The sequence below is a fragment of the Lissotriton helveticus genome, chromosome 1_1 (assembly GCF_964261635.1).
Source record: "Lissotriton helveticus chromosome 1_1, aLisHel1.1, whole genome shotgun sequence".
NCBI classification, from domain to species: domain Eukaryota; kingdom Metazoa; phylum Chordata; class Amphibia; order Caudata; family Salamandridae; genus Lissotriton; species Lissotriton helveticus.
Genome location: NC_136057.1, coordinates 1,257,323,071 through 1,257,349,876, shown reverse-complemented (window position 1 = coordinate 1,257,349,876; position 26,806 = coordinate 1,257,323,071). Strand labels below are relative to the sequence as shown.

The following is a 26,806-nucleotide window of genomic DNA, read 5'->3' as shown; positions in this document are numbered from 1 at the left end:
TATAAAGCGGTTCCAAGCTTTCACTTTAACCACTGTTACTTTTAAATTATGCTCTTTGCACCCCCCCCCCCGAAGACGCACAAAGCTGGCGGCGTGTTAATTAAATAAATCTGCAGAGGCAATTGTTAACCTCCCTCCCCCATCTTTGCCCTTTGTGTGCCTTTTTTCCGGATGCGGTGTCTGCTTTATAGTGTTTGCGTTTGCTGTTGTTTTTGCTATGTTGGGGCAGCCCTCACCATCCGCGCCTCAGCAGCACACATTGCACTACCTAAACTCTAGTTACTGACAGTGCTCCTGCTGTCCAATACCCGCCTTTGCCACTTTCAGGCTCGCAGCCAGGCAAACAGATTCTGCAAACATGCCTTCTATTTGACATTTATTCATCTGTTGCAAAGATTACATTCAGAGTTTCTCCCAGGCTGGCTGCATTGAAGAAGCCGGTTGGTCTCTGATGCCATTGGTCCACTTGACATCACGCCCATTATAACATTGGTTTTAATAATCGCCACATGTTTTTTTTCCCAACCAACAGTAAAACGAACCGCATCAGTCTCTTTGAGGGCATGGGTTTATATTAGATCTTTTCCGTATACTCTATTTACATTGAGGGACCTGTTTTTCAACATGGCACCTGAGATTGCTTAAAGGGAGATGAATGGCACTAGTTAGTGCATTCTCATTTTTATTTCACCTACATGCGATATATAAGCAACAACATGGTGCCTAATACCAACGCCACCAGAATAACATGCCACACGACAAACCGAACCGTTTCGGTGAGTTAAACCACTTGAGCACTTGACTTTGTGCCTAGTTTTTGTAACTTATTCCCTATTATGAATAATATCCTCGAGGTTCAACCTAGCAAATTAATAACATGCTTCAACCATGGTAGAGTTACTTATATTATGCATGGACTGCAGCTTGTAATGTGCACAGGTGTCCTCTTGCTTCATCGGTTTGGAGATAGTGGTAAGTTATGTTATGTTATGTTATGTTATTTTTTCTTTTGTATAGCGCAACGGCTACTCAAAAAGAGTGTCCAGGCGCTTTAGGTAAGGAGAACTACATCACCATAACATAACACAGTGAAATGAAGAAACAAGAAAAACACAGTTAAAAAAGGGAAACTGAGAGGCCTACTGGATGAACAACCAGGTTTTAAGACCTCTCCTAAAAGCAAGAAGACTAGTGGCTCCCCGGAGTGAGAGCGGAAGCGAATTCCACATCTGTGGTGCCAGCAAACCGAAGGAGCGGCCACCCAGGCGCGCTCTCTTCACTCGCGGAACAGCCGCCAGGAATAAAGATTCTGACCTCAACGAGCGAGCCGGATGGTAGAAGGCAAGTCTCTTTTGGAGGTACTTTGCTCCCACCGTAAGTCTCTGTAGGCTCCTCATTATTGGCTATTGCTTATCTTATTGTCAACACAAAAGATTACGCTTTTCCCACAAAACAAGGTCACCTTTACATCTCAACCTGCAATGCTTACTGGCTGATTCTTGGAATCAAGGGGGACTCTCCCGCTTCAACATGCTAACATTATTTAGTCATTCCGTGCAAACCTGTACCACAATTCAGTGAATTGCTGGCACATTGTTTACATTTCAGGAGAGTTATTTATGTTTCACTTAGACACTTGTATTTCAACCCCCCCGTAGCTGGTTACATCACATTTGTGAACTGCGTAAATATTGTATTTTATTCTTGGTTTTCCATGCTCCACATTTAGCTGGGTTTAGTCTCTCGTTTTTACATGTACCACTAGCGTGGTCATCTTGATCTATTATCTAGCGCATTTTTTGTGCCCACTCTATTTCAGATAATTGCCATCATGTTGCTTCAACCTCAGTAGAGCTGTTCGTTTTTTAGGACTCGTGTCTAGCAATGCAGTGCGCAGCACTGCTCGCGCAGCACGAGACCTCATGTAGGGGGTTCTGAAAACTGACCACACACTCGTGCATGTGGTTTTGCTTTCGCAAGCTGCAATTGGCTTTAGCGTGTTTTAAAAAAAAAATAAGGCACGCAATTGGGCAAAGGCGGGCGCATGACCCGCCTTTGCTCCACCCCTTTCCATTGGTGTCTAGTACGCGCAGCAGCGTGCGTTCGCCTCGCTGCCGCGCTCCCTCACCCCCGCTCCTCTGTGGTGCGCGCGCACCTGTGGTTTTGCTTTGTTGCTGTTTCCATCTATAGGCAAATGAAATAAAAGCCTTCTCTTACAATAATGCAGTCACAATTACACCGCTGTCACCTACGCAATTTAGTGTGAAAACTTTGCTTTTCGGTGGAGAAAGGTTTTCTTGTTTGTTTTTAATACAGACATTATTAAATAATGGAATCAACCAAAATGCAAGATTTCTGCTAGCAACACAAATATTACTAAAATATTTTCAATTGAAATAATGCTAACAATAATCACGGATGCTATTGTTATATTTGTTGCTTTTATTAATGTTATTGCTGATATTATCCATAGTAGTTCGGTATGCCCAGTTAGCATGTTGTGCAAACCGTTAAGATGATAAGTTCAACTTGCAGCAGGGCCCACGCACCATTCCCCTTTCGAAGTGGATATAGTGTGCGCACTAAATTGGATAATTTGTAGAAATACCCGCTTTTCACAGCTCTGAAATGATGATATTGTTACGCGCAGTGGCTTTAGTGTGCGAGTTTGTCGTTTCTGGGGATTCGTCAGACTGTAGAGTATGCACAGTCCCGCTGCGGCCGACACACCGTTTCTTTACAGTGGCCGTTTGTGTCAGCCCGCTCGAGCACCGCAGCGCATGCCCTGTGCCCGGACTCCCTGCACAAATAGCCGGTTGCTGCACCCCCCCGCCGCATACCTGTTGAGCTAGGGGCGTTCACTCTATTATTCTAAACCCCTCTCAAGTTTACATTCTCTCTAACGCAATTCTAAACTACTACCCGAGAGGGCAGGGGTAATGCACTGGAAAGTGACGTCATTATTCCATGTTTGTAATGGCAATAATAGTGTATATAAGAGAATCTCGAGTACATCTTGAAATGGCATGATTAATTCTCAAACATGTGAACAAGGCTGCCCTTTATATAAGTCAACTCTAAACATTTTAAACCTAAACTCTTGTGGTCAAGTACTAAACGTTCAGTGTTTGCCGAGCTCGAAAGGTTCTGCTGGAAGCAGTCAAGTTCTGCCACCTGTGTGGACGTTTCCCGAGAGGGATACGGCCGAACACTCCTGAGGGTGGTTCGATACTTCCAAGGAGGGATGCCGTGGAGCATCCCCTGGGTGTGCCGCTTCCGTAATGTATTTATTAAAATTATATCGAATCCGCTTTAACTATAGCGGACGCGCAAATTTATTTATTTTATTAATACTGCAGGACGCTTTTGTTTGGGCCGATCAAGGGGGTGGCACAACATTATAACATTTGCAATGTAATAGGACTCACATTTACGCATGTTCAAGCTATTGTCATTGTAAATGATAATGCCATTTATTTATGTTTTAATAACCAAAACAGAAATAAAAGGCATTGTCAGTTACAATACCAGAAGACCAAACTTGCCTAAATGCGAGACCTATTGCATTGCAAATGCTTGTTTTATTAAGACATATGCTTTGCAATATGGTATGCGTCTTTGTGCCTCTTTACCGAAAAGTGTTTTCCGTCTTCATTTTTTCCACAAGCAAACTTTGGCAACCTTTTTAACTTTTCTGTTTTGTTTCTTTTCAAAATTGTGTACCACTATTAGGATTTCATGTTTTTGTGTCAATGGCCACACCATTCAACTTCACACATTTCCAATCCATAATACGTAAATCAACACCAAATCACATCTTTCAACTCAGCCGCACACTTACGACACACCACACACATTCAATCCACACCACAGAATACCACATCATGGCACAAAATTCAACACCACACCACATAATTAAACTCCACTACATAACACGCCACAACACAAAATATCATTCCACTCCATAACACACAACCCCACTCCACATAATTCCAGTACACTCAATACCACATAATTAATATACGCATAACACCACTGCAAACCATGTCACTACACAAAATCCACTCCACTCTACACAATTCCACAACTAACAATTCCAATCCAACCCATATAATTTCACTACACATCAAATACATACACTCCATAACACATGGGTAAAAGTAATTGCCATTTACAACAACAATAGCTCTAACTCAAGCAAATGTAGTTAAACCTGCAGCACTCTGTTGCAGACAGCCGCATCTCGGACACTTACTATTTGTAGCTTGTAACATACAAGTTGCAGACTCACAGTTATCCAATCAATGTGCTATGATACTGCTTGGCTACACGTGTTCAAATATTGTATTTTAGTAGCCCAATGCAGCAGCAATTCAGTGCGTATTTTAAAAATAATTATGTTGTTCGCAAAATGTTATATGTGTTGAATGGCTAAACACTTAAAAGCAGTGATTAATTTTTTTAAATAAATGCTGGGTTTCTTGTCAGGGGTCAGCGTTGACCAGCCCATTTCTCCACAGAACCAACAAATACTACAAGAGGGGAGAGGATGTTGCATAATGGCCAGGGCTGCAGACCTCTGAGCTGGCGAACCAGGTTTAAGCCTCGGGTCAGCTCAACATCCTGTGATTCTGGGCGAATCGCCTAATTGACCTCTGTCTAACAAAAATGTATGTCTCCTTAACAGGTGCTCAAGCGCCGGTGGTGATGATTAAGTGCCGATGCTCAGCATTGGAAACCACCGGCTCAAACTAAGCACTGCTTATAAGGTCCAAAAGGCGAGACCGTTGACATTGAAAATGCTTGTTTTCAACAGTTTTTATAGCTCTGGCTCTATTGGCCACACATTAAGCATTTTATTTTTATCTCATCACCCCGCAAACTGTCACATTTACCAATGGAAGTACGAAATGGGGGCAAGCACAGGGACGAGAACGTTGAGCTGTGCGTGTTCCACAGTTGTAGAGCAAGGGGTGAATCCGGGTGAGACAGAAATATAATCGTTCTGTGCACTAAAGAGAATCGATACAAAAGACCTGTAAGTGAATTGAAGGCCTTAACATGCCTGCAGGGACCAGAGGGTTGGCACCGCTGGGACACCGCACTCTGGCAACAAGCTAAGATTTGTGTTTAAAATCATGCAGGCAGTCAGAGCAGATCAGCTTCAGCGGGCGCCAGTAGACATACATTGCAACACCCACTAAACAGGCAACTTTTACAGTGCTGTAGAGCCTTCAGAACTCATGGAAACAGGAGATATATATTGTGCATGTGTTGACCTGAGCATACAAGTCCAGTAGATATGCAACTGTCTGCCTGAGCACACAGGAACAGGGAATTATCAAAACACGAGGCACACCACTCTTACTGTGTCCAAATGGACAAATTAAGAGAACTAGAGCCCCATTCTTCCACACCAAATGACTGACTAGCGTATATAAAGAATGTCCGGCTTTTGACCAATGTGCTGTTCCCTACTTGATGAAGTAGACCAATTGGTGGTCCTAAAAAGCATTGGCAAGCCAATAGCTCTTGCCTACGAGGACTATTGTCTTACTGATGTCTTTTAGTCGTACGCTAGTGCAGCTATACAGCATGGGTGAAAGCTAGAAAAGCGCGCTATGAAGCTGCTTCTTTTTCTATCTTTCAGCCGTGCATGTGTACAACGGAACTAAAAGACATTGGCAAAGGAAATAGCTCTTGTGAAGGAGATGTATTGGCTTTACCAATTATTATTATTATTATTATTATTATTATTATTATTATTATTATTATTAATAAACAGAATTGTACCGCACATAGCTACCCAAGCAACGGGGTGTCCCAGTGCTATCTCCACATTCCCGATACAATGTAACAACCTGGTAGGGAGAAGAGAATTACGCTGGGAAGAGCCAGGTCTTTATGGCTTTTTGGAAAGCTAGATGATCTCTGAGCCCTCTAATAGTCACCGGGAGGGAATTCCAGAGTCTCGCCGCCAGAACTTTAAAAGAACGCCCACCGGCTCTGGCTCTCAGAACTCTGGGGGTGCATGCCAATGCTTGGTCTGCTGACCGCAGGCGGTGTCTTGGGACATACTGTGTTAGCAGATCAGATAAAACCGGGGGGCTTGTTGAGTTAGGATTTTATGGGCGACGCATAACTGACTTCTTTTTCCTCTGGTAACCAGTGTAGTTTTGTTAGTGACCTAGACACAGAACATGTTTTTGGCAGCGCCAATAGGGTACGGGCTGCTGCGTTTTGTATTCTCTGGAGGCACTGAATACAGGATTTATTGGCACCCAAATAAAGGGAATTGCCATAATCCAATCTCAATAGTATTGTAGCCTGTACTATAGTCTGCCAGACTTTGGGCTCAAAGAAACCAAGTTTGGGTTTTAATCCTCTCAGGAGCCCAAAACGGGTCCCTGCTACTACTTTGGATTGAGCACCAAAAGAAAGACCTCTGTCAAACCAAAGCCCAGGTTCTTAAACACCTCCTTTGCCAGTGATGCAGGTTTTAGTTGATCTGGCCACCATTGTTCTGACCACATCTCACTATCTCTTCCGAACAAAAGGATTTCTGATTTGCTGGCATTACACTGCAAGCAGTTTGTTGTCAGCCAATTAGCGACTGCCAGCAAGTCCTCCTTAAATTTGATAAGATTATTTTTACAGTTCTTGGAGAAGGCGATGACTAATTGGTTGTCGTCGGCATAGGAGACCAACGACAGCCCTCTACTTTTTGCCATCTCTGCCAAGTGTTGAACATAAATGTTAAAGAGCACAGGGCTCAATGTAGATCCCTGTGGGACCCCGTGTCTGATTGTTGAAACCTGGGATTGGTAGGGTGGGACAATGACCTGGAAAGTTCTGCCCTCCAAGAAGGAGCAACACCAGTCCAAAGCCAAACCCTCAAGCCCTATCGCCTGTAGCCTGCCTAGCAGTATTTCATGCGAGACAGTGTCAAAGGCAGCACTTAAATCCAACAGGATTAAGGCCGCTGACTTTACTTCGTCAAGGTTACTCTGGATTTCTTCCATCACTGCTAGCAGGGCAGACTCCGTACTGTGACGGGCTCTGAAACCATTTTGCGAGGAATCCAGTATGGCATTTTCCTCTATGAACTTTGTTAGAATGGTATTGACATGGGATTCAGTAACCTTGGCTACGAAAGGGAGTTGGGAGATGGGACGATAATTACACAGGTCAGAAGGATCTAACGATGCCTTCTTCAAAAGAGATGTCACTTTAGCGTGCTTTCAAGTTAATGGAAGGCATGTGAGGTCAAGGATAAGTTAATCAGTTCCCTAGCCACTGGTAAAATGTGGCTGCGGAATAAACAAAATTGAGCTGGTTTCAGTGGATCAGCTAGTGTACCTGATTTGATTTTCCGACAAAGGTGTTTGGTCTCTATAAGGGATATTAGGGGAAAGGAACACAGTGTGTTATTCGATGTGAGACTATTCTCCTTGTACCCATTTCTTTGGTCGATGTTAGTATTGATGGGTGGAAAGTTCATATAGATTTTTCCACTTTTTCCACAAAGTGACCGGCCAGTTCCTCGCACTGCTTGTTGGACGTAACCGGCGAGTATGTTTTTTAAATTTGCGCTTTTCATAATTTTAAGAAGGGAGAAGATCGTTTTGGGAGAATTATTGCTCTCTGTAATTTGCCTAGGGATATACTCGCTTATTGTGTTATTCTTTAAAACTTTAGCCCCTTGCCAACAGTATTCCTCCATCTTCAGGTTTTGTTATGAAACTTCCTTTACCCTCTCAGCGCCTTCTCTCTGGCACTTGTATGGATCCCTTTTATCCCCCTGGAGTCTTACTTCTTTGTCCTTTATTGCCTTCCGGACATACTGTGACTGAAGTGAAAAACAACCACATACATATAAATGAAATGGAATTCGAAGATAAGAGCACAATGCTAGAACTGTGAGTGCGCCAATGCCGTGAGTTGGAAGGGGAGGGGCATTTATCATGTAGAAGGGTCTCTGATAGAGATCTTCCAGACTAGGGCATAAGAACAAGAGAAAAGAAAAGTTATAACTAAATATCACTGTCACCTGACTACATGCAGGGTAGTTAAGAGAAGGGATGAGGTATCTGGGACAGATGGTTTTTGGTAAAGCTGGGAAAAGGGATACAATTTGAACATTGGTCCAACTGTCCATCCTCTACACCTGCATGGCATGAATAAGTCTATTTCTTGCCTTTCTTCTCCCTCTTCACCCACCAAATGCTCATATCAGGAGGATGTAGGTCAGTCCATTTTAAGCTTCAAAGAACACAGACATTCAAAAAAGATTTGGAGATCCCTAACCCAAGGAAGGAGAAAAGAGAGATTTCGGAGTATCTCACTCAGGACATGTGTCAGTCACTGGCTGGTATACATCTATTAATAATAATGGGTCAAAAGTAAACACATATAAAAACTCTAGAAAGAATGGACCAGCATGGACATTGCAGGCAGCGCGTGAGCTCAGTCTGTGCTCATAATAGGGATGATATATATTCAATTTTGTATGTAAACAGGATCCCACACAAATTCAGGACTAGGAAGCAGGCAGTCTAGAAATAAGTTGAAATTGTAGCTGAAATCAGAAGAGACAAGGCTCCAAACTGCATCAGGCTAATGGATAGAGACAAATCCCAGCAGTAGAGAGAAAATATTATAGCTCCCCCAATCATATTTTCTAGGGTGTTGTTTAAATAGTTTTTATTATTATGAGGCTCTTTTAAATGTGATGTCCATATTGCAACTGTCCACTTAAAACTGGTGTGACCTGGGTGCACCTAGGGTGAATGTGTAGATGGGACAAAATCAAAGGGGTCCCACAAGCCTTCCATGCCAGACCCTAAGTGACTTCCTGAGATTATCATAAAGCAAATGCTGTAAAGGGCTGTATGCAACTGCCACGTCTTTGTCTTTTACTTTTCTGTCAGGGGAAATGGTGACACCTTCCTCAAGGGCACTCCTGTCTAACCTATAAAACTAACACTTTGGTTTGTAGGTGTTTCCAAAACAGAGAAACTGAAAAAGGAAAAAGTCAAATGGGCAAAATAAATCCGTAGGAAACAAGATACGAAGACTATCAATTGAGAGTTCAACAACTTGGATTGGGCCAAAGAAGTACCAGCTTTTCCCACTCTGGAACAATTTCCTTTTCGGACATTTTGATGAAGAAGTTGGTGTCATGGAAGGAGGTCTGGCTTTAGGTAAGATTTGAGTGCTTCCCTGTTTACAGCACGGCCCATGCCCATTAGTCTGCCACTTTGCCTCTAGCCCACCTGTCATGTGTGTTGAGCTGGACCAATGAGCTACTATGATGACAGTGGTTTGCAGGCCATTGGGAAGGAGGAGGGAAAAGATTGCACAAAACTGGTCCTGGAGCCACAAGGAAGAATGGGAGTGGCCAGGCACATGAACACAGCCACAGACTACAAGGGTGCAGATGTAACTTCAAGAACGACTACGCTGGCAAACCAGTTGCCAGTTGAGATGCATCCCATGTGTCCACGTCCCCAAATTACTGCCACAGGACACAACATGGTTCTGTACTACCGATGTGCATTTCTAGAGCTCCCACCAACACAAAAACAAAGTAACAATAGGATGAACCTTTTCCAATGTGCAGTGTATCTTCACTTATGTACACTGGCCTAGATTGCTTAGAGACGGGGCGGCATAGCCAACTGAAAGGCAAACATTCATCAGGCTGTAAGCAAACTCTCTGATTCATTATTTAGGTTAAATAAAATATTGAAATAAAATGTGCTTTACCTTGGCTTGGTGCAGGTGTGGTAGGTTCTAAAATAAACAACAAAGGGAGATGTTAATTATTAGAACAAAACTAAAGTCAATAATTGGTCATGGCAGATTTCATGCCTTAATTCCCATCTCAAGGAAGACTAATGACATGAGAACAAGATTCCAACCTATAGTTCACATAGTTTTGATAGGTTTGCAAACTAAAAGTAAGAATGTAAACATGTATCTTCTCATAGCAAAAACATTTTTCCCATTTTCTTTTTATAATTTATTATAAAATCAAAATGAATCATGCTTTACAAGATGTCAGAATAACCTCTGAAAACAGTTTTCAGAAAGTATGTTACAAAAGTGAATTTTTATCTCTAAAGTATAATTTCCCTGTATTTTAAATTTTTATCACAGTCGTTATTAATGTACTTTCTTTGCCTAATATTTCTTTTGAATTCATATAACATTTTCCAGAAATATGAATGCTTAGTATAAAAAACACTATTACTAATATTTGACTCAATATATCAAATTAGTAATGATGAGTGGTCACTGGTACCCTCCTAAAGTATGGAAGTATAAGTGGGACTCACAGGTTTTGCTTTAGAATTAAAATGCGTTGGTAGAAATTCATCATCATAAAGCTGCCCAGTTTTATTCCTTACTTTGAACCCAGAGGTATTGAACGTTTGCGGCTAACAAACTGCAATTTATGTATGATGTCCTGGTAAGTCACTTACACGCTCCTAGGGGCCCATGTAGGTGTACGACTGAAGTGACATTACGTCAGAATACTAGACCCACACTGGGAGGTATGAAATTGTAATAACTATAATTTTGTGAGGTTACTGAAGATCGAAGACTGATCAGTGGCATGCAACGAGAACTTTAACTCAAGGCACTCTCATGTACTGCTTATGACCTCACATACATGCATATGATATCACTGATGACATTTTAAACCACATCAAAAGAGATAAAGCCAGGGCCATGACTTTGCTCATTTGTTTTAGGTTCAAGCCTATAATAACTGATAAAACCCCACTGAAAGTTCAACAGCCCTTACCAGTGATAACATATAAACACTGATAATCACCTGTACAACCCCAAACTAAAATGCCAATCAAAGAAAGAAAAGCGAGAGAGAATGAGTTACTTTTATTTCGTCATGAAGTGGCCAACATAATGTCACTTTGTTATACAAGGTATCAGCAAGAAAGACTGGTCTAAAGTTATTCTTCTTGAGTTTTGTTGTTAGTGGATGTTACTAAAATATTGTTTCTTCTTCCTTTTCTTTCTTCCAGTTTTGTGTGCTTGGATTAAAGGTAGATGGTTTAATAGCATGGTTTAGGTGTGATCTAATTATTTGATACAATGTTGAGAATCTGGCAATATTATAATCATATTGGATGTTTCTGAAGTGTTTAATTCTTTCAGTGATTGGCTGGCTCATAAGAATCTTGGCCAATATGTACTATCAAATTTAACCACAAAATAGGTAAACTACTTTGATACATCAGCCCATTTTTAGGTCGAGCCTATGGCAGTGCGCATGCGCTGCATAGGAAATTGACGTCTTGGAATCACTTCAGCTTCAGTAGAAGCTTGTGCATGTGGTGCTCACATGCCATTGGCCTTTGTGTCTGGCTTTAGCACGCAATTGGCCAAAGGTGTGTGGAGGTCCCAGCTTCTTGTGAAATGTTCACTCCCAGAGCGCTTTGCTCTCTGGAGCCAGCAGCAGCGCACAGGAACATCTGGTTTTAATCAGCATGGCTGGGCTTGTCTGTTTATACAGTGGCGTGGGAATGCCTGTAAATCTTGTTTGTACTTGACATTGGGTTTAAAACGAGCTTTGACAAAACCGTTAAGCCAGTCTAACTGTAATACATTGGGCTGTTTGCAAAGTCTGATACAAAACAGTGCTATTTTTGCAAAGCAACTACTAGTCCGCTTTGAAAGTTGGAATATTGTTTTCTTTTAAAACTTATCACTGCCCTCTAGTCTGCGTGCACGTGCTTTCTGCAAATCTCATTCCCTGCTTGATTGCTGTCTGCCAAACATGCTCAAATCTTTATTGAATTAAGAAATCCACATATCTAATTAAAAAGAGCGTAGCTGTGTCTTCGAAGCCTCGGTCAGCCTAGCAGTAAGGCATGGCCATGCCACATGATCGTTTGCTGTTCCATTGTATACAGTATTATTCTTTACTTGTCAGCTTTGTGTTATCCTAGCTTACCAGTTACTTGTATATTGTTACCGATAGTAGCATAGATAAAGCATTTCTCCCAGAATTTCACGTATTTTACTTTAACGTCATTGTCATTATTATGGCCATACATGTCACATATGGCGAGAAGGAGGCGCCATGTAATAAAAATGGACTGGTGTGTAGCCGTAAAATAAACGAAGTCTCTCCCTGTGTGCATGAAATCAAAACTTTGCATATGTCAGTATTAATCCCCCCTCTCTGAAATTTGTGTCGCTACCGTTACTGTGGAAAAGTGTACATTTCTGTAGGTAACTGATACAATATAAGGAAGTCATTGTTCTGTTTAGCAGGCTAAACACACTTTTTAATGTAAAAGGGCCCAGGAAGCCTGCACTTTTTAAGCAAAAGTTGCATGTTGTTCCAGTACATAAGGATTTCCATTTACCATATTTTTTACTTTTAACTTATTTTTTTTATGTTGGACCGTACTTAAGTTTGTGAACTGCCTTTATTTTTAAACTACTTAGAAAACAAGCATTGGCATAGGCAATAGGTCTCGCCTTTGGAACCTTATAAGTATTTAGCCGGAGCTATTGGCTTTTTCCCAATGTATTTAAGCTGTGCTCTAAAGCAGCATGGCTGCTGCACAGCATATTGCTTAAATACATTGGCAAAGCCAATAGCTCTGGATAAATGCTTATAAGGTGCCAATGGTTAGACCTATTGGCTATGCTAATGCTTGTTCTAACAAGTTAGGACTGATAACAAGCAGACTGCCAAACACCCCAGGCTTTTAACATTCAAGGCAAGATTAAGTGACAGGTGCCTGTGAAAGAGTGTTATCATCATGCATATGGGATAGTGGTGAAAACATGACACAAGACACTCCACATGCCAACGAAAGTCATAGCTGATGGGTGCCTCATTGTTATGTGTGATACCTGGCTTTTAACCAACTGCACTTTACTACTGGGGGTTTTGAACCAATGATTACAATGTTGGCAGCAAAGTGTCAAGTCCCAGAACACAATGTGATGTCTGTGAAAAGGTCAGGACTGACTTAAATTGGTACAAGTGCCATGGGGACACTTGGCAGCTTTGAATGTCCACACAACATTAGTGACACCTTAATGTAGTCAAGCTAAGAGTGCCGAAAAGCTGTGGCAAACATGCTTAAAGCATCAAGTTTAAAGTGCCTTAAAATGCAGGGCTACATATTAATGTGGCTTAATTCAACGTGCTACAGGTTTCCCAAGATACTGTGCTGTTGGCAGGATTGACCACCCTACAGTGTCATGATATTCTGCAAAGTTGATGAATGAGCCCTAAATGGGTCCACTAAGTTGTTTATTAAAACATTTGAATATAGCACTCGTACTTTTTTTACTACAGTAATAGTCCCGTGAACTAGAAAGCCCTGACAGAGTGACAGAATAAATACCTGAGCTAATGAGATGTGAGAGAGGGTAATGATATGTGAGTGTGAGAGTGCAATACACTGGGTTTCCATGCTTGAAAACAGATCTAACCTAAGTCGATTGGACATTCTGTAAATGAGAAGACACTAAATATCCTGTATTACTTTTCTTTTAAATTAAATGTTTACTTTTTAGAATTCACTGCAATACACACATTCATTGCAAACACTTGAAAACACAGTTTTTTTGTCTATTTTGGTAGTTTGTCAGGGGAAAACACTGACTATCACTGATTTCAAAAGGTTTAGAAAACACTGAGAAAACACCAGAGCAATTCACAAAAAATAAACATGAAAACAGGACAGCCTAGCCATGAAATATGTTCTTGTTTTGTACTGGAGCTGGCAGATTACAGAGATTTTAAGGTTTCACTTTTGAAATGAAACAGCTCTTCAACTGTGCTTTTGCAGTACATTTCTGAAGGGTTTTCACATAGAAAGGGAAAAGTGAATGTGTTACACGAAGCTCAATCTGATTTTATTATTTATTTTAGGGAAGGTAGATGGGTGGATATTTAAGCCCATGTTTCACACAATAACGTAAACCACTGTGGCACAAAATGTGGGCGGCCTTAGGCCACGCTGGCTGTTTCCAAGCACATGGACCACAGCAACTTATATTTTCGCAATATCTCCATGTGTAACCAGATAAAATAGGAAAGTACAGTAGAATGCAACAACACTATGTACTTAAAATACACACTCTCTCACAAACATTCAAATTTTAGTTTACATTCCAAATAAGTTCAGGCATCAATCTTGCATCAAGATAAAGAGTGCTTAAAGATACATAATATTACTTTTTTCTTAATTATAAATGAAAATATATACTCACGTTCGCAAACGGTGTCATTGCATCTATCACTGTGTAGAATGAAAACACGAAAATACATTTTGAGCTACAGGTTAAATTGCATATCATCAATAAAAGTGGCATTACATGGTTGTGTAATTGTACATCCAAATATTAATTAGTCGATAGATAGGAAGGAGAACGAAACAAAAGTAATGCTGAAGGGAGAGAGGTAGGAGAAAAAAGAAGTTGTATTCTGTGTGTAAATTAACTGGTGACTGATACTAGTTGTGAACGAAGACATGAATAATATAGTTTCAAATATATTTGACACTTCTAAGGAAACTGCACTCTTTTAAATAATCAAAACTATGGCAGCAGAAAAGAATGAAACACATAAGAGTGCTCGGAAAATACATAAAAATACTAAGTAAAAGCAATTGAATGCATTTACTATCCAGAACAAATGCAAATAAAACAGCAGTTGCAGATAAGGATGACTTACTCTACACAAAAAACAAAAGACAAGTATAAGGTGGAGACAGAATACATTTTTTTTATATTTTGTGACCTTGAGTAAAGAATCTTTCCCCTAGATCCCAGGGCCCTAACAGCATAAATGCCTAACTGGAGACTCTCATTGAGGGCAGGTGCAACAGATTTCATAACATAACGTGTATTTGTAAAGTGCACGTTCAGATGTTCATTGTTACCCAACGGTACTTATTTTATTGACCTCAATGGATGAAAGACTGAGTGGACCCATCGGGATTTGAACCTGTGACCATGAGGTTGAACACAGGCCCCTGCAATGGACCCATTAGTCCACTAAGTTAACAGACCCATATGGATAGAAACTGAGAGCTGGACGACTACTACTGGGTGTGGGAGTACAGGTAGAGAACAAGAACGTTTATGGCATGTCAGATCTATGGTATTTGTAGAAAAAGAAAGTACCTTTGTAGGTTGGAAACTAATTTATAAAAATACCAACTTCTAGTCATAGGCACTGGAAGTAGGGTAGAGAGGGCTGCTGAAGCCACCCGCCCCTCCCTCCATAATACCACGATGAGGTTCAGACAGTGAATGTTCAATAAAGATGCATTTTAATCTTGTCATGTTTCATGTGGGTTCAAAGATCGAGGTCAAATGTCAGACTCTGCCTTCTGACATATTGCTGCTTATTTTTTTAACATTGAGATTGGTATTTCCTTTTTTTTCTAACAGCACATTGAGAGGTTTTTGCACAGTGAACTATGTGACAATCTCGCAGGGGTACAGGCAGTGTGGAAGGATAGGCTGTCTGAGAAATAAATATGCCCTAGGAAGACGAATTACTGATAGGATTACCTTGGTGGAAGGGCACTGCAGTTAAGACTGCTATGTATTACCTATGTACAAGCATTCCAATTCGACAAAGCACTTTTTACATTACTGCAGGCGGTTGCTACAAATGTAGTCTTATGTGGGCGCTATTATGCCGCTGCTAATATTAGTACTGAACATCAGCGCTTATTATAGAAAAGGCTGGAACCACCTGCTCCACCCTTACCCATTTGATCTTTTCCCAATTAATTGCAATGCTAATACTGTGAGTAAACCATTGTACCTCTATAGTGATATTAACAATGTATCATGCCTCGAATTCAGAGGTATTGCTAGGTAGTTTTAAAACAGATGGATCCCACGTGACTGGTGGCACTTTTAGAAAAGCGATAGGGAATGTAGCATCATATATGTGGCTGAGTGTTCATGACGTAGCAGTACTGACATATGTCTCATAATGCACTGACATAATGTATGTCCCATATTGCACCGACATCATGCCCCATAAGCAGTGGAGTGAGCGAGTAAATTACACTATTCCCAACCTGCACTAATCCTATGACTTGTATTAAAGATTGTTCACCTGGACACCCTACAAGGGCGTGTTACAATGTAAAGAATGGCTCTGCCGTCTGAGAAAATGTCTGACACTGCGTGTCCCTTCCTGTGAGTATGCGCTTAGACGTTGAGAATGATTTGGAAGTACTGCTGCCCTAAGGGACTGCTCTGCGAAATGCCAATTTTAAATGACCTTTCTACAATCACATCTATAAATCTCCTCAAAATGCTTTTCACAGGGGTCGGAGCCTGTAAGCGGGATTTTACGAAAGTCAGAACGTTTCGGAATCACTTAAATATTTCAGATCATAGGTACCGTACCAGTCAGTGGGGCAGCAGTCGGGCACACATTTCATGTTGTCCTCGTCGAGGTATGGCAAATCAGGAGGGCATTTGGCAAAGCAACCTGCGTTGACAGAGAGGACAGGATTTAACACGTAACAGTGAAAAAATCGCACGGATTACAGCTATGACTTTAAACATTTCCGAGTCCTAATCTTTCCTAAACAGCAAAACATGTGTTACCGGTTACCCCTGCACGCACAGCACGATCCAATTAACTTGTTAATCAAAACTGAAGAGTAGTTACTTATTCCTAAGCAAATACGTGTTGTTTCCCTAACTTTAACCAATCGAAGGCCTTGTAGCCCCCTCAAATATTGAAAGAATAAAACTTGCTAGAAAGGGTGCGGTTTATTCATTTTTTTTACAAGCTGCCTGTCCCGTTCTATAGCCAATATGTTAATTCAAGTGAAAAATCACACCACCCCAAAAATATAAAGATACAGCTTTTTTGTAGGACCAAGACTCACATGGTTTGCCCCTGTCTGTAGTGTCTAACCGCTATATGTATCAACAAACCATTTTGCATTTCCTAAATAGCGAATTTTAAGGAATCGCTATTTAGGAAATGCAAAACGGTATGTATGTACAAAATCGCTTTCCAATAGCGATTCCTTAGCATTCCTAATTTGAGATTAGCAAATTGTCAATCGCAAATTACCCCTTCATTTCCATGGGCCAGGAGGCCCATAGGAATGAAAGTGCAATTTGCAATTAGCAATTTGCTGATCGCAAATTAGGGATTTTTCCAAGGGTGCAGGGGTGTCTCAAGAACACCCTGCTGCACCCCTGAAAAAGACATTTGGGGGCATATGGCGCACATACATGCCCTAAGGGCATGTATGGGCGTCATATGGCACCTTTGGTTTTTTTCAAAAAAGCTTTTTGATAAGAATTCGCAAATTACCACCAACTAGAAGTTGGTGGTAATTTGCTAATCCTTAATGGCATTTTTTGCATATTATTTGTTTGATACATTGCATTTAAGGAATCGCAAAATTTGCAATTCCTTAAGTGCAATCGCAAAATAAGGATTAGCAAATTTTGCTATTCCTTATTTTGCATCAAACTTGTTTGATACATTCCATTTGTCTAATTAGCATTCGCAAAGGCCGAAATTCGCAGAATTTCGGCCTTTGCGAATGCTAAATAGCTTGATACATATAGCGGTAAATTACACGAGGCTGAGATTAACGCAAACGCTGCACCCATCACTATTTTGTTTACTTATTTGTTTATTTTGCTTACCCCAGTGTCTTCCTCCAGTAGGAAACCCTTACAGATTAAGGAATACAGGCAGCCCCGTTCAAATTCACTCTTGTGACTCATGCATGTTCTGCAAATATGCACATCCGAAAAAAGTCAGCTAATGCGCAATGATATTTGCGTGTGTGAAGGCAACAGTGCACAGAGACTGATGCAAACGACCGAGGACATGCCCACTAGCACAGGAGGAGGACAGGCCATGCCTGCTTTTTGTGAGAGCAACCCACATCACAGTGGGATTCACTGATAAATGTGCTTGCCGTTCTTTCTTTCCCATAAGTCTGACCTGATCTGATGCACTCTTGGAGGAGGGTACTGTAAGTAGGTCCTCGACCCTCCAACCGGGTGGCTGGTGTGAGAGTATGTGCAGCATGTTATCGGATGCCCCTCAATTACTTGCCCATTCCTGCTGGTCCAATCCTCCAGCAGCAAACTGTTGTCGCCTGTGACTCATGAGATCTGCGTCAAGCGACGGTCTCTTGCTAAGTGATGCCGCACACATTGCACACCATGCACTTGTAAAAAACACAAAAATCCAACAACTGGGCGAGGATGCACTCATTCCCATCAGAGGAGCCATCACCACCCTGCTCGGCATCACTATGTGCATACAGGTTTGGGGACAGTCCTCTCACACAATTTGCAACTATGGTGATTATTAGCTGGAACGGAGGAGACAAGCTAAGAGTGCCAAGTTTTCAGTGCGTTACTTACTAAGAATGCTCACCAACTATAACACTACAGCATATTAATAAAATACAGATTTCTACCTTCCATTTGAGTGCTGTACAACGACGGAACCCTTTTGTTACATGTTTTATATGAAGTTCCACATGGGTTATAATGCCATTTGCATTCGCCTTGTCTGTTGTAGTAATCGCAGAATACAGCTGAAAAAGAGAAACATAGGTGCTTACAAATTACATATGGTGCAACCTGTTTTCGAATACATTTCCGCAAGCCTTATTTGACCTTACAACTATATGCCCTACAGCCAGAATTCAACACAATTTGAAGAAGTGGGCTGAATGGATGCAGTGGATCAGTGCAGCAACCAAAGGCAATGAGACACAATGAGTGTTGAGCCCCCAAGAAGGTTATTGGGACTGAGTCCTCCATTTGCACGTGAAAGGGAGCCTGAAGATCAGATACATTTCTTCATTCAAGTCAAAGAAATCTTAATTTGCCCAACACAGACCATAACACTTCATTCAGTAGTCAACACGGCCAGCTACCTGATGGCTATCCATGGGCTTCACTGCAGTCATGCAGATCACACTGAATGGCTGTTGGGTGGCTTAGGCCCTTTGGAGGATGACTTTCTACATGATGTCAAAGCTAACTTCCATGACTAATTTAATTTTTGCAGAGGGTGCAATCAGATATACTGTGGTCGATTAGTACAATAATGTGGGCTGCAATGACACAGAATGTCTTCTGGGCCTGCTGAAGCCCCTGAAGATCATGTGCTAGAACTGTTTTCTTTGTGATGATATGGTCAACTAAAAATTATAGGCCACATGGGTCAGATGTACAAACCCATTTTGCAACTGCAAACTCTATGATTCACAAAAATCACTGGGACTGCGATTGCAGAATGGCTTGTAGGTATTCATTAAACCCATTTTGTGAATCGGAAAAAGCCTTCTGACTCACAAAATGGTTTTAACGACCCATGCAGAATCACATTTAAGAAGGGGTGTGGAAGAGGTGTCCTCAATTAATTCATGTGGCATGTAGCAAGAGTTTGCGGTTGCTATTGTGGTGGCAAAGCACTAACAAATCACTGTTGTGAGGGGGGGAAGGAAGAGGCAATTCCTGGTCACCTACAAGTTATCCAAAACAGGGAAGATTTTTTTTTAAAGCAGTATCAGCTCCTTTAAAGAGCATTTGCTGCTTTAAAAAGACAAAAGTTCCCATTTGGGAATGCAAACACGCCATAGCAGTCTGCTGTTCTTTGCAGGCCACTATCCCTTTGTATATATCCAACCACAGAGGTTTACAAACAATGACCTACATCATTAATATTCATTAGGCAGGTCATTCTGCAGCCCCATGACTATAGATTTTGTAGTGCGACCTATCAGTTCGTAGTTGCATCACAACAGGTCGCAAAAAGTCAGTGAATTATTTGTGACCACATTTTGCAACTTGTCTATTAGTTCATCTAGCCCAAGATGGCTTCCACTTTCAAACTCTTTTTACAATTTTAACTTTAGCCCACTGAGCTACAGACTGATGCTGTGTTACATCTGCAATTAGGATGTGGGCTATTGTTGAAAATAGGGTGAGCTGAAATGCACTTTGCATTACGTCGCAACATACAGAACTGGTCCACAACAATTATTGGCGTTTTCATGGAGTTTGATGAGATGCAAGAATTTGTTATTATTTGGGATGCAGTAATCTGATCTCGACCTATCACGTTAGTTTAGGTTTCCTGGGGTGTCATATGTTTCTGGGTCTAATGATCTTGATGTCATCAATTACTGGCATCGAAAGAATTTCTCGACTGAATTTTGTGACAGCAAGGTAGGCATCTAGGCTAATATTTTCTATAACCTAACGGGCCAAAGCTATTTTGTTCTTTAACCTAAGGGTATAAAACACATCTGCAACTTTGGTATCTTTGGTATGCAATTTCTTCCACCAAAGTCGTAGACACAAGCGTATCTTCAACAATCAGTGATGTACTAAAAATATATTTATATTAATTGTGCCAGTTTACAGGCATGAGGTCAATTTAACTTATAATAAATTGTATTTTTTAAATCAATGAACAAATTCAATGTGAGGAGCAGACACGTGTAGAAGTTGAACAATTAATGCCCATGATGTATAAAAATTGTACGGCTATGTATGAGAATTGTATTCGATTATCACGCAGTGACAAGGTCAAGCTCTGTTTTAAAGCATTTTTATGAATATGCACCCATCTGCTTGACCAATACCATTATTCGAAATCCACACAGAAGTATCCCATCTATTTCTAATGTAACACTAAACAATGTTTGCTTATGTGTTCATTTTGTAATAAAAAATGATCGTTTTTTGAGTAATTGTTCTACGGGGCTGATTCATAAGTATATTCTTTCAATAAACATAAATTGATCAATTGAGAGCATCATTTATACAAGTCGTTCCTGTGGTGGCATCAGGCTGCATAGGTACATTTATGGAAAAACAACTTTCACAATCTTAAAAAATAAATCATGAGGATCAAAGTCTTGAATTCTGTTGAGAAACTCCAACCTCAAATCTGCTTTAACTATGAGTCAAATATGAGAGATATAATTTTGACATCACCACGTATCCACGTTTTTATTCCATTTCATGTTAATTTGAGCTGTGGATTAAGTACAGATAACATTTCATAAGTATGAGCAAAATATTTCTCACTTACGGCAACGATCTGGAGTACGCCAATTCACACAGACCCCAGCTGCGTTACAAGCTTCAGCGTACATCGCCACACTTGTGCAAAATCCTTGATATTTGCCTTCAAAGTCACACACGCAGGCTTCCTTTATGCAGGCATCATAATAAGGGGTAGGGTCAACCTGAAAAGGGAAAAAGTTGGTGAGAACCGACCGATAATACAGTGTGTAGAAGAAGCAGCAATCTTATTAAGATGTATATTTCATTTCATTCACGTCCTGCAGACACAAGCCTTAGGAGAAATTAAACATATTAGCTCTTGTTTGGTTACAAATTTCTTGGCATGTAACAAATTACCTTGTTACAATTTGAAACTATCTGCCTCAAGATCCCTTCATGTTCACCAGCACCTTCATGTAATCCCAGTCTACATGCTTTTGTAAGTCAAGAACTCACTTGTCATCACAGTTTCAAAATTCAGGTACTCTCTCCTGAAATCTTACCTTTTTATGACAGGCTAGGAATCCGCCCTCCTTGATAAGGGCACACTTTTTATAAGCCCAGTTTTTGCAGTAGGCATTACTGTCACAAGGGTACGCTTCAACTTCAGTGTCTTTACATGTTGGGTTGGTCTTCCAGCTGTTTCCAAAAGCTAGTACAGAAGGCACAATTGACCCATCTCTGGCAATGGAATCGTCAGCTCGGTCTCCATTGTAATTTCCGCATATACCACACAATTTGCCCTGCAAGGATTTCAAGGGTGGGATAAGGATTTCAGATTGTTTAGTGTTTTTGTCATAATAGCTCCTAGAGATATAATAGCACAGTTCAAAAGATAAAATGTATCAGATCCACAGCAAGCTTAGTGTGTGCCACTTCTCGCTACATCCAATTTTATAGGAGGACGTGGAAGCAGACAGAAACATATCCTGAAATTATAGCCGACCTGGCTCAAAACAACGGAAAAATAAAAAAATTTCAGACTCCCAAATTAATACCTATTAGGAAAATTTGGAAACTAGACCTTAAAACTGGGAAACTTCATTGCAAACACATTTTTAATCAATACTGTGTACTGAGATGTCCCATAGTGCAAGGTTGATGGTTGTGATTAGCCATGTGATGCTGTTGAGGGTGCCTACTGTTGTGCCATAGTGAGAAGGGAAAAGTGAAGGATTGTGGTTTCATAGTTACATAACTTGTGAATTTCATTTTTTTTCGGTTTTGGGTCATAATCATAATGTCTCTTTCACTGAAGTTTCAACTTGGGGTTTGTAAAATGTTTTCATTAGTATAAGTCAGACTGTGATTCTATTAGAGAGCCATAAGGTCAATATTCAAAGCTTTTACTGTCAAAATAAGTAAACAAACAGATAGATGCAAATATAGTCAAATGTTAAAAACACATTGATAGCCAGAGAGATAACGACATGATTTTCGGATAACAAACACACACACAGATTAGACTGGTTAACACAGAGCAATACACTACTGATATAGTGTAAAGAGGACAATGAAGACAATTTTATAACAACTTATATCAATATTGCATACTATTCTCTTCATTGGGGGTTTCTTGTGTGCTTATAGAAAGCAGAGTCTCTGTTACCTTGGCTAATAACGGGCCTGCCACTGTGCAGCACAACTTGTGTTGCTTTATTAGTAACATTTGATCCTATTGATTTACAAATATGTTTTTGTTCAAATCTGCTAATTATGCAGCAGATTGTTGACTATAGTGTAAGTGTGTTAATCCATAGGTATATCGAGAAGGGCAGAAACATATAATTACGAAATTCTAGAGGCCTTGACTATAGTAAAGCAAACAAGGCATTATCTACACTAATAGTTAAAAGGGCCCTTCATCATTTAAATCAATTTACTTTGTCCAGGGGTCTGGTAAAATGCATTAAAGAATAAACATGCAAATTGTGCTTCCAGGGATGCACAGCCCCTGATGTAATAGGAAACAGATTTATCGTTTGACCTACCACGACACTTTGAGACTGCTAGACATATTACAGGCCACATACTGTATATAATATTTACATAGGTCAATCCCGTTATCTCTTGTGAATCAGCCTACCAAACAATTTGGTTTGCCTATCTATTAGTGCTATCAGTCGATTAAACAGCAGCAGACTCATTGGCGTGATGTACTAAGAGGCATTACACAAAAGTGTAATAAATTCCACAATTTGCAACTTGTCTCTGATTCACTGATGTGACCTATCTATAAATAGGTTGTGTAGCAAAATCTCCAGTTTCAGATGGTCAAAGCTTGACCTGACCAATATATTATTAGGCAGGTTTCTATCTGCAACCTAATGTAATTCAACACTGGTATGATGGCCCACAATGAACAGCAGATCACCATCCCTGTGTTTGAATTCCCAAATTAGCATCCCTGTGTCTGAATTCCCAAATTAGGGACCTTTTTTAAAGGAGCCCAAGTTTCTTAAAGCAACCAGTGATGCCTTTAAAAGACATGTTTTCCGCTTTCAAATACATCAGGGCTAGCAGGCAGTGGTCCATAGGACCACTGTCTTCTACACCCTAGGTCACCTGACAGGATTCACAACGGTTGAAATCAGTTATTACCTCCCTTGAGGTGTCCGTAACCGATGAATGGTTTGCAAACAAAAATGTGATCACCGACCTGTTTACCACTCTGGCTCACAATTACTGGGGGGCTCCCCTTGTTATTTGGAATCACAGGGTTTGCAAACGTATAAGAGTTTTGTACGTGGGGACGGGCCCTCAGACTGCTTTCTTCCAGGAGTCTGGATTATTACGTGTGGTTAAAAATACATTAGGCCTAAATAAACATTTGGGACAAACATGTTGATGGTATCTAACCACCTTAGTAGGAATTGTTCCCTGACTCTTTTTCACACATCTGTAGCAGGCAAAAGACCTTCATTACAAAACATAATGAGTTTACTCCTACTTTGATGGGTCACAAACACCAGCCTCGCGAGGTCATTATGCAAAAGTGTGGCACATAAAAAAAGGAGGTTGAGGCTTCTTGCATTGAATAAAGCTGTTTACTGGCACCATTATATTTTACATTGACTTCAGCTTTCTTGACTGTTACTGAGATCTTAGTATTCTAAGCTTAGTCTCCCCTTCTGTGTCTACACGTTCCAGGATATCCAAGAGTTCAGGCTTTGCTTCTTTCTACTGTTTGTGATACAATCCATCAGCACAACCTCCTGGTGGGAGTTGGTCCTCTTGTACAATCATTTTAAATTCTGTAAGGCAACATACTTTCAGGGAGTTACTCTGGATCTATGCTTTCTTATCTTAAGTGTTACAACTGTTTAAGTTTTCTGGACATGGGCCTTGATTTGTTTTGCATAGATCCATATTTACACTTTTAACCTAAGTCCGATCCATATGAAAGAGTTAAGTGTGAGCATGATAAAGCATATGGCATAGCTCGGGTAGATACATTACACATGCAGTGTCAATACGTTTGCTTTTGTGATAGAATTACCTTCCACCTGGGTTCCGTTTCCACACTTATTCTTGTATTTTTGTCCCAGATGAGGTGAATTCCATTATCACACCTCAAAATAATATATAAACCGACACTATGCATTGTGCAATTACATCCCTCCTGAGGAGTTGAAGTTGAAGTGGTGTTTTCTTCTGTAACAGCGCCATCCTGAAGCACATAAGTCTTGCACTAAAATTGTAAAATCGAAAAAATTTAAATTATACATTGCAGAAACCATATTTGGGTTCAATTTTCTTTAATTCTTATGTGTCTTGCATACCTTCAGGACAAGCAGGACCTTTCTTGAGCAGGTCATCCCATCTGCACAGCAGGGTACACTTTCAACCAGCACTCTAAAGGTGCCTTCCACATTGTTGCAGTAATCCTGAGATGAGAATGTATACACATTGTCAAATGACAATATCATAAAAATGGCATTGTGAGATGGCTTTCACTATACATTATATAGCATGCTCATAAAGATAATGCCGTTTCCCATGCTTTTCTCAGAGGCTGAAATTTACAAATATTTCACAAATATTATGTAAATTTACCAGCAATTAGCCCAGCACTCAAGAAAAGATAACTTTCTTTTTGCCCAGCATAACGTATTTGTAGCCACACTGTTTCAATTTTCTTAGCAACAAGAACATTTCCCTTTAATAGGGATTGCAGTTTTACATTTGAAAACCTTGTTGGGTAGGCGTTCCTTCGGTATTTATGTCTTAAACTTTGGTAATGTAAAAAAAAACACATGGACCGATTATATACTTTTAAAAAAAAAACGTTTCCAAGTACTTTACACAAATTAGTGAAAAAGTAAAAGGCAATTATGCAAGCCTTAATTTAAATATTGGCTAGCCTGTGCGCTAATCATGCTGCACATACACAAATAAACAAATGTCATAAATGAGAGGAACACTACCGTCAGGTTTTATGGGTTTTTGGGGCCTCGGCCTCAGCATTAATTTAATTCCTGTTGGGGACCAAAGTTCAGGAGAGGTCTTTTACATAGTTTATTCTGACCTGCCTTGCCCCAAGCAGACCTCCCACCCCGCAATGTGAGCCAAAGAAAAAAGGAGGAGGCAGCTGAAGAAGGTACAAGTAATGCCTTTAAAGCCCACCTCTATATATTGCCAGACCACTAGTGTCTGAAAGACAGCTCTCATTTATACATTTGGAAGTTTAGCTTTACTAAAGGGTACTGCTAGAGAGAAAAGAGCATATACAAAGAGCCAGATCTCATTTTAGAGCATTAGTGCCAAAGCATTAGCACTAGAAGTGTAAAACATATGTTTTAATTGAAAATGTACCAAACAGGCTCACCCTTGCACTATGTTTAAAAAAGTGGTCACTTTGAGTAACTCATAAAATCAATTACTCGTGAGTATGTGAAATGGTACATGTGGAGTTACAATAGGTAAGATCATTTTAACTGTTCTTTTTACATAGCCCTGTCTGACAGCTCTTCCTGTGAGGGTTTGACATCAATGCTTATGCTAATTAGCTCATTGACTAATTCTTTAGGACTTTTTCTCTGCTTTCTGAGTTCAAGGATAGGCAGCACAGGCAGCGGCGTAGCGTGAGTTGTCAGCGCTTAGGGCAAAATTTCAAGAGAAAGTATTGCGCCCCCTAAACTGTGGACCAATAGTTCAGGAAGTGCTAATGGTCCACGAGTTAAGGGGCGCAATAGGTTTTTCTAAAGTTTTGTGCCCCCTAAGAATTTTACACCTGGGGCAACCGCCCTGTGAAAGCCCCACATAGCGACACTGAGCACAGGTGTTCAGTGTGGGTTGAGCATCACTATATGAGTATAAAATTACTCAGTGGTTTATCCCTAGTTCTGAACTCTGGTCCATGCTTTGGCCAGGGAAAATGTTCAGCATCTGGAGTCGATGGGGATGCTCCTATCACCTGGGTAGCTCAAATGTGTAGGTAGTTCTCATGCAACAGTTCACTCATTCACTTATTCAGAGAGAGATGAACTCCCTTGTGCTAGGGCCACATTTTCTTTTGACTGGCCAATCCATGAACATGTGAACTAACACATCTAAAGGCTCATTTCTGACCTCTCTCTTCTTTTTGGTAACACCACGAGCCAACATGTCTACACTGTATGAGCAAGGGTGTATTTTTTTGTAGTTCTCTGTCAATCTGTCAATTTTTGTAAACTGGACACTGAAACATATCTGTGTAGTAAGGAAAAAA

At 40.5% G+C, this 26,806-nt stretch overlaps 1 protein-coding gene across 1 annotated transcript in view; it reads right to left on the bottom strand.

Annotated features, from left to right (window-relative positions):
- Positions 1–26,806, bottom strand: part of MUC19 (mucin 19, oligomeric) — a 1,331,159-nt gene that overhangs the window by 1,022,455 nt on the left and 281,898 nt on the right. The window contains exons 41-48 of the mRNA XM_078649731.1: positions 24,879–24,983; positions 24,596–24,787; positions 21,600–21,839; positions 21,122–21,278; positions 18,489–18,608; positions 16,432–16,516; positions 14,269–14,297; positions 9,769–9,795 (exon numbers count right to left, since the gene is read on the bottom strand). Coding sequence (XP_078505857.1) covers positions 9,769–9,795; positions 14,269–14,297; positions 16,432–16,516; positions 18,489–18,608; positions 21,122–21,278; positions 21,600–21,839; positions 24,596–24,787; positions 24,879–24,983 — 955 coding nt within the window. The remainder of the gene's footprint in view (positions 1–9,768; positions 9,796–14,268; positions 14,298–16,431; positions 16,517–18,488; positions 18,609–21,121; positions 21,279–21,599; positions 21,840–24,595; positions 24,788–24,878; positions 24,984–26,806) is intronic.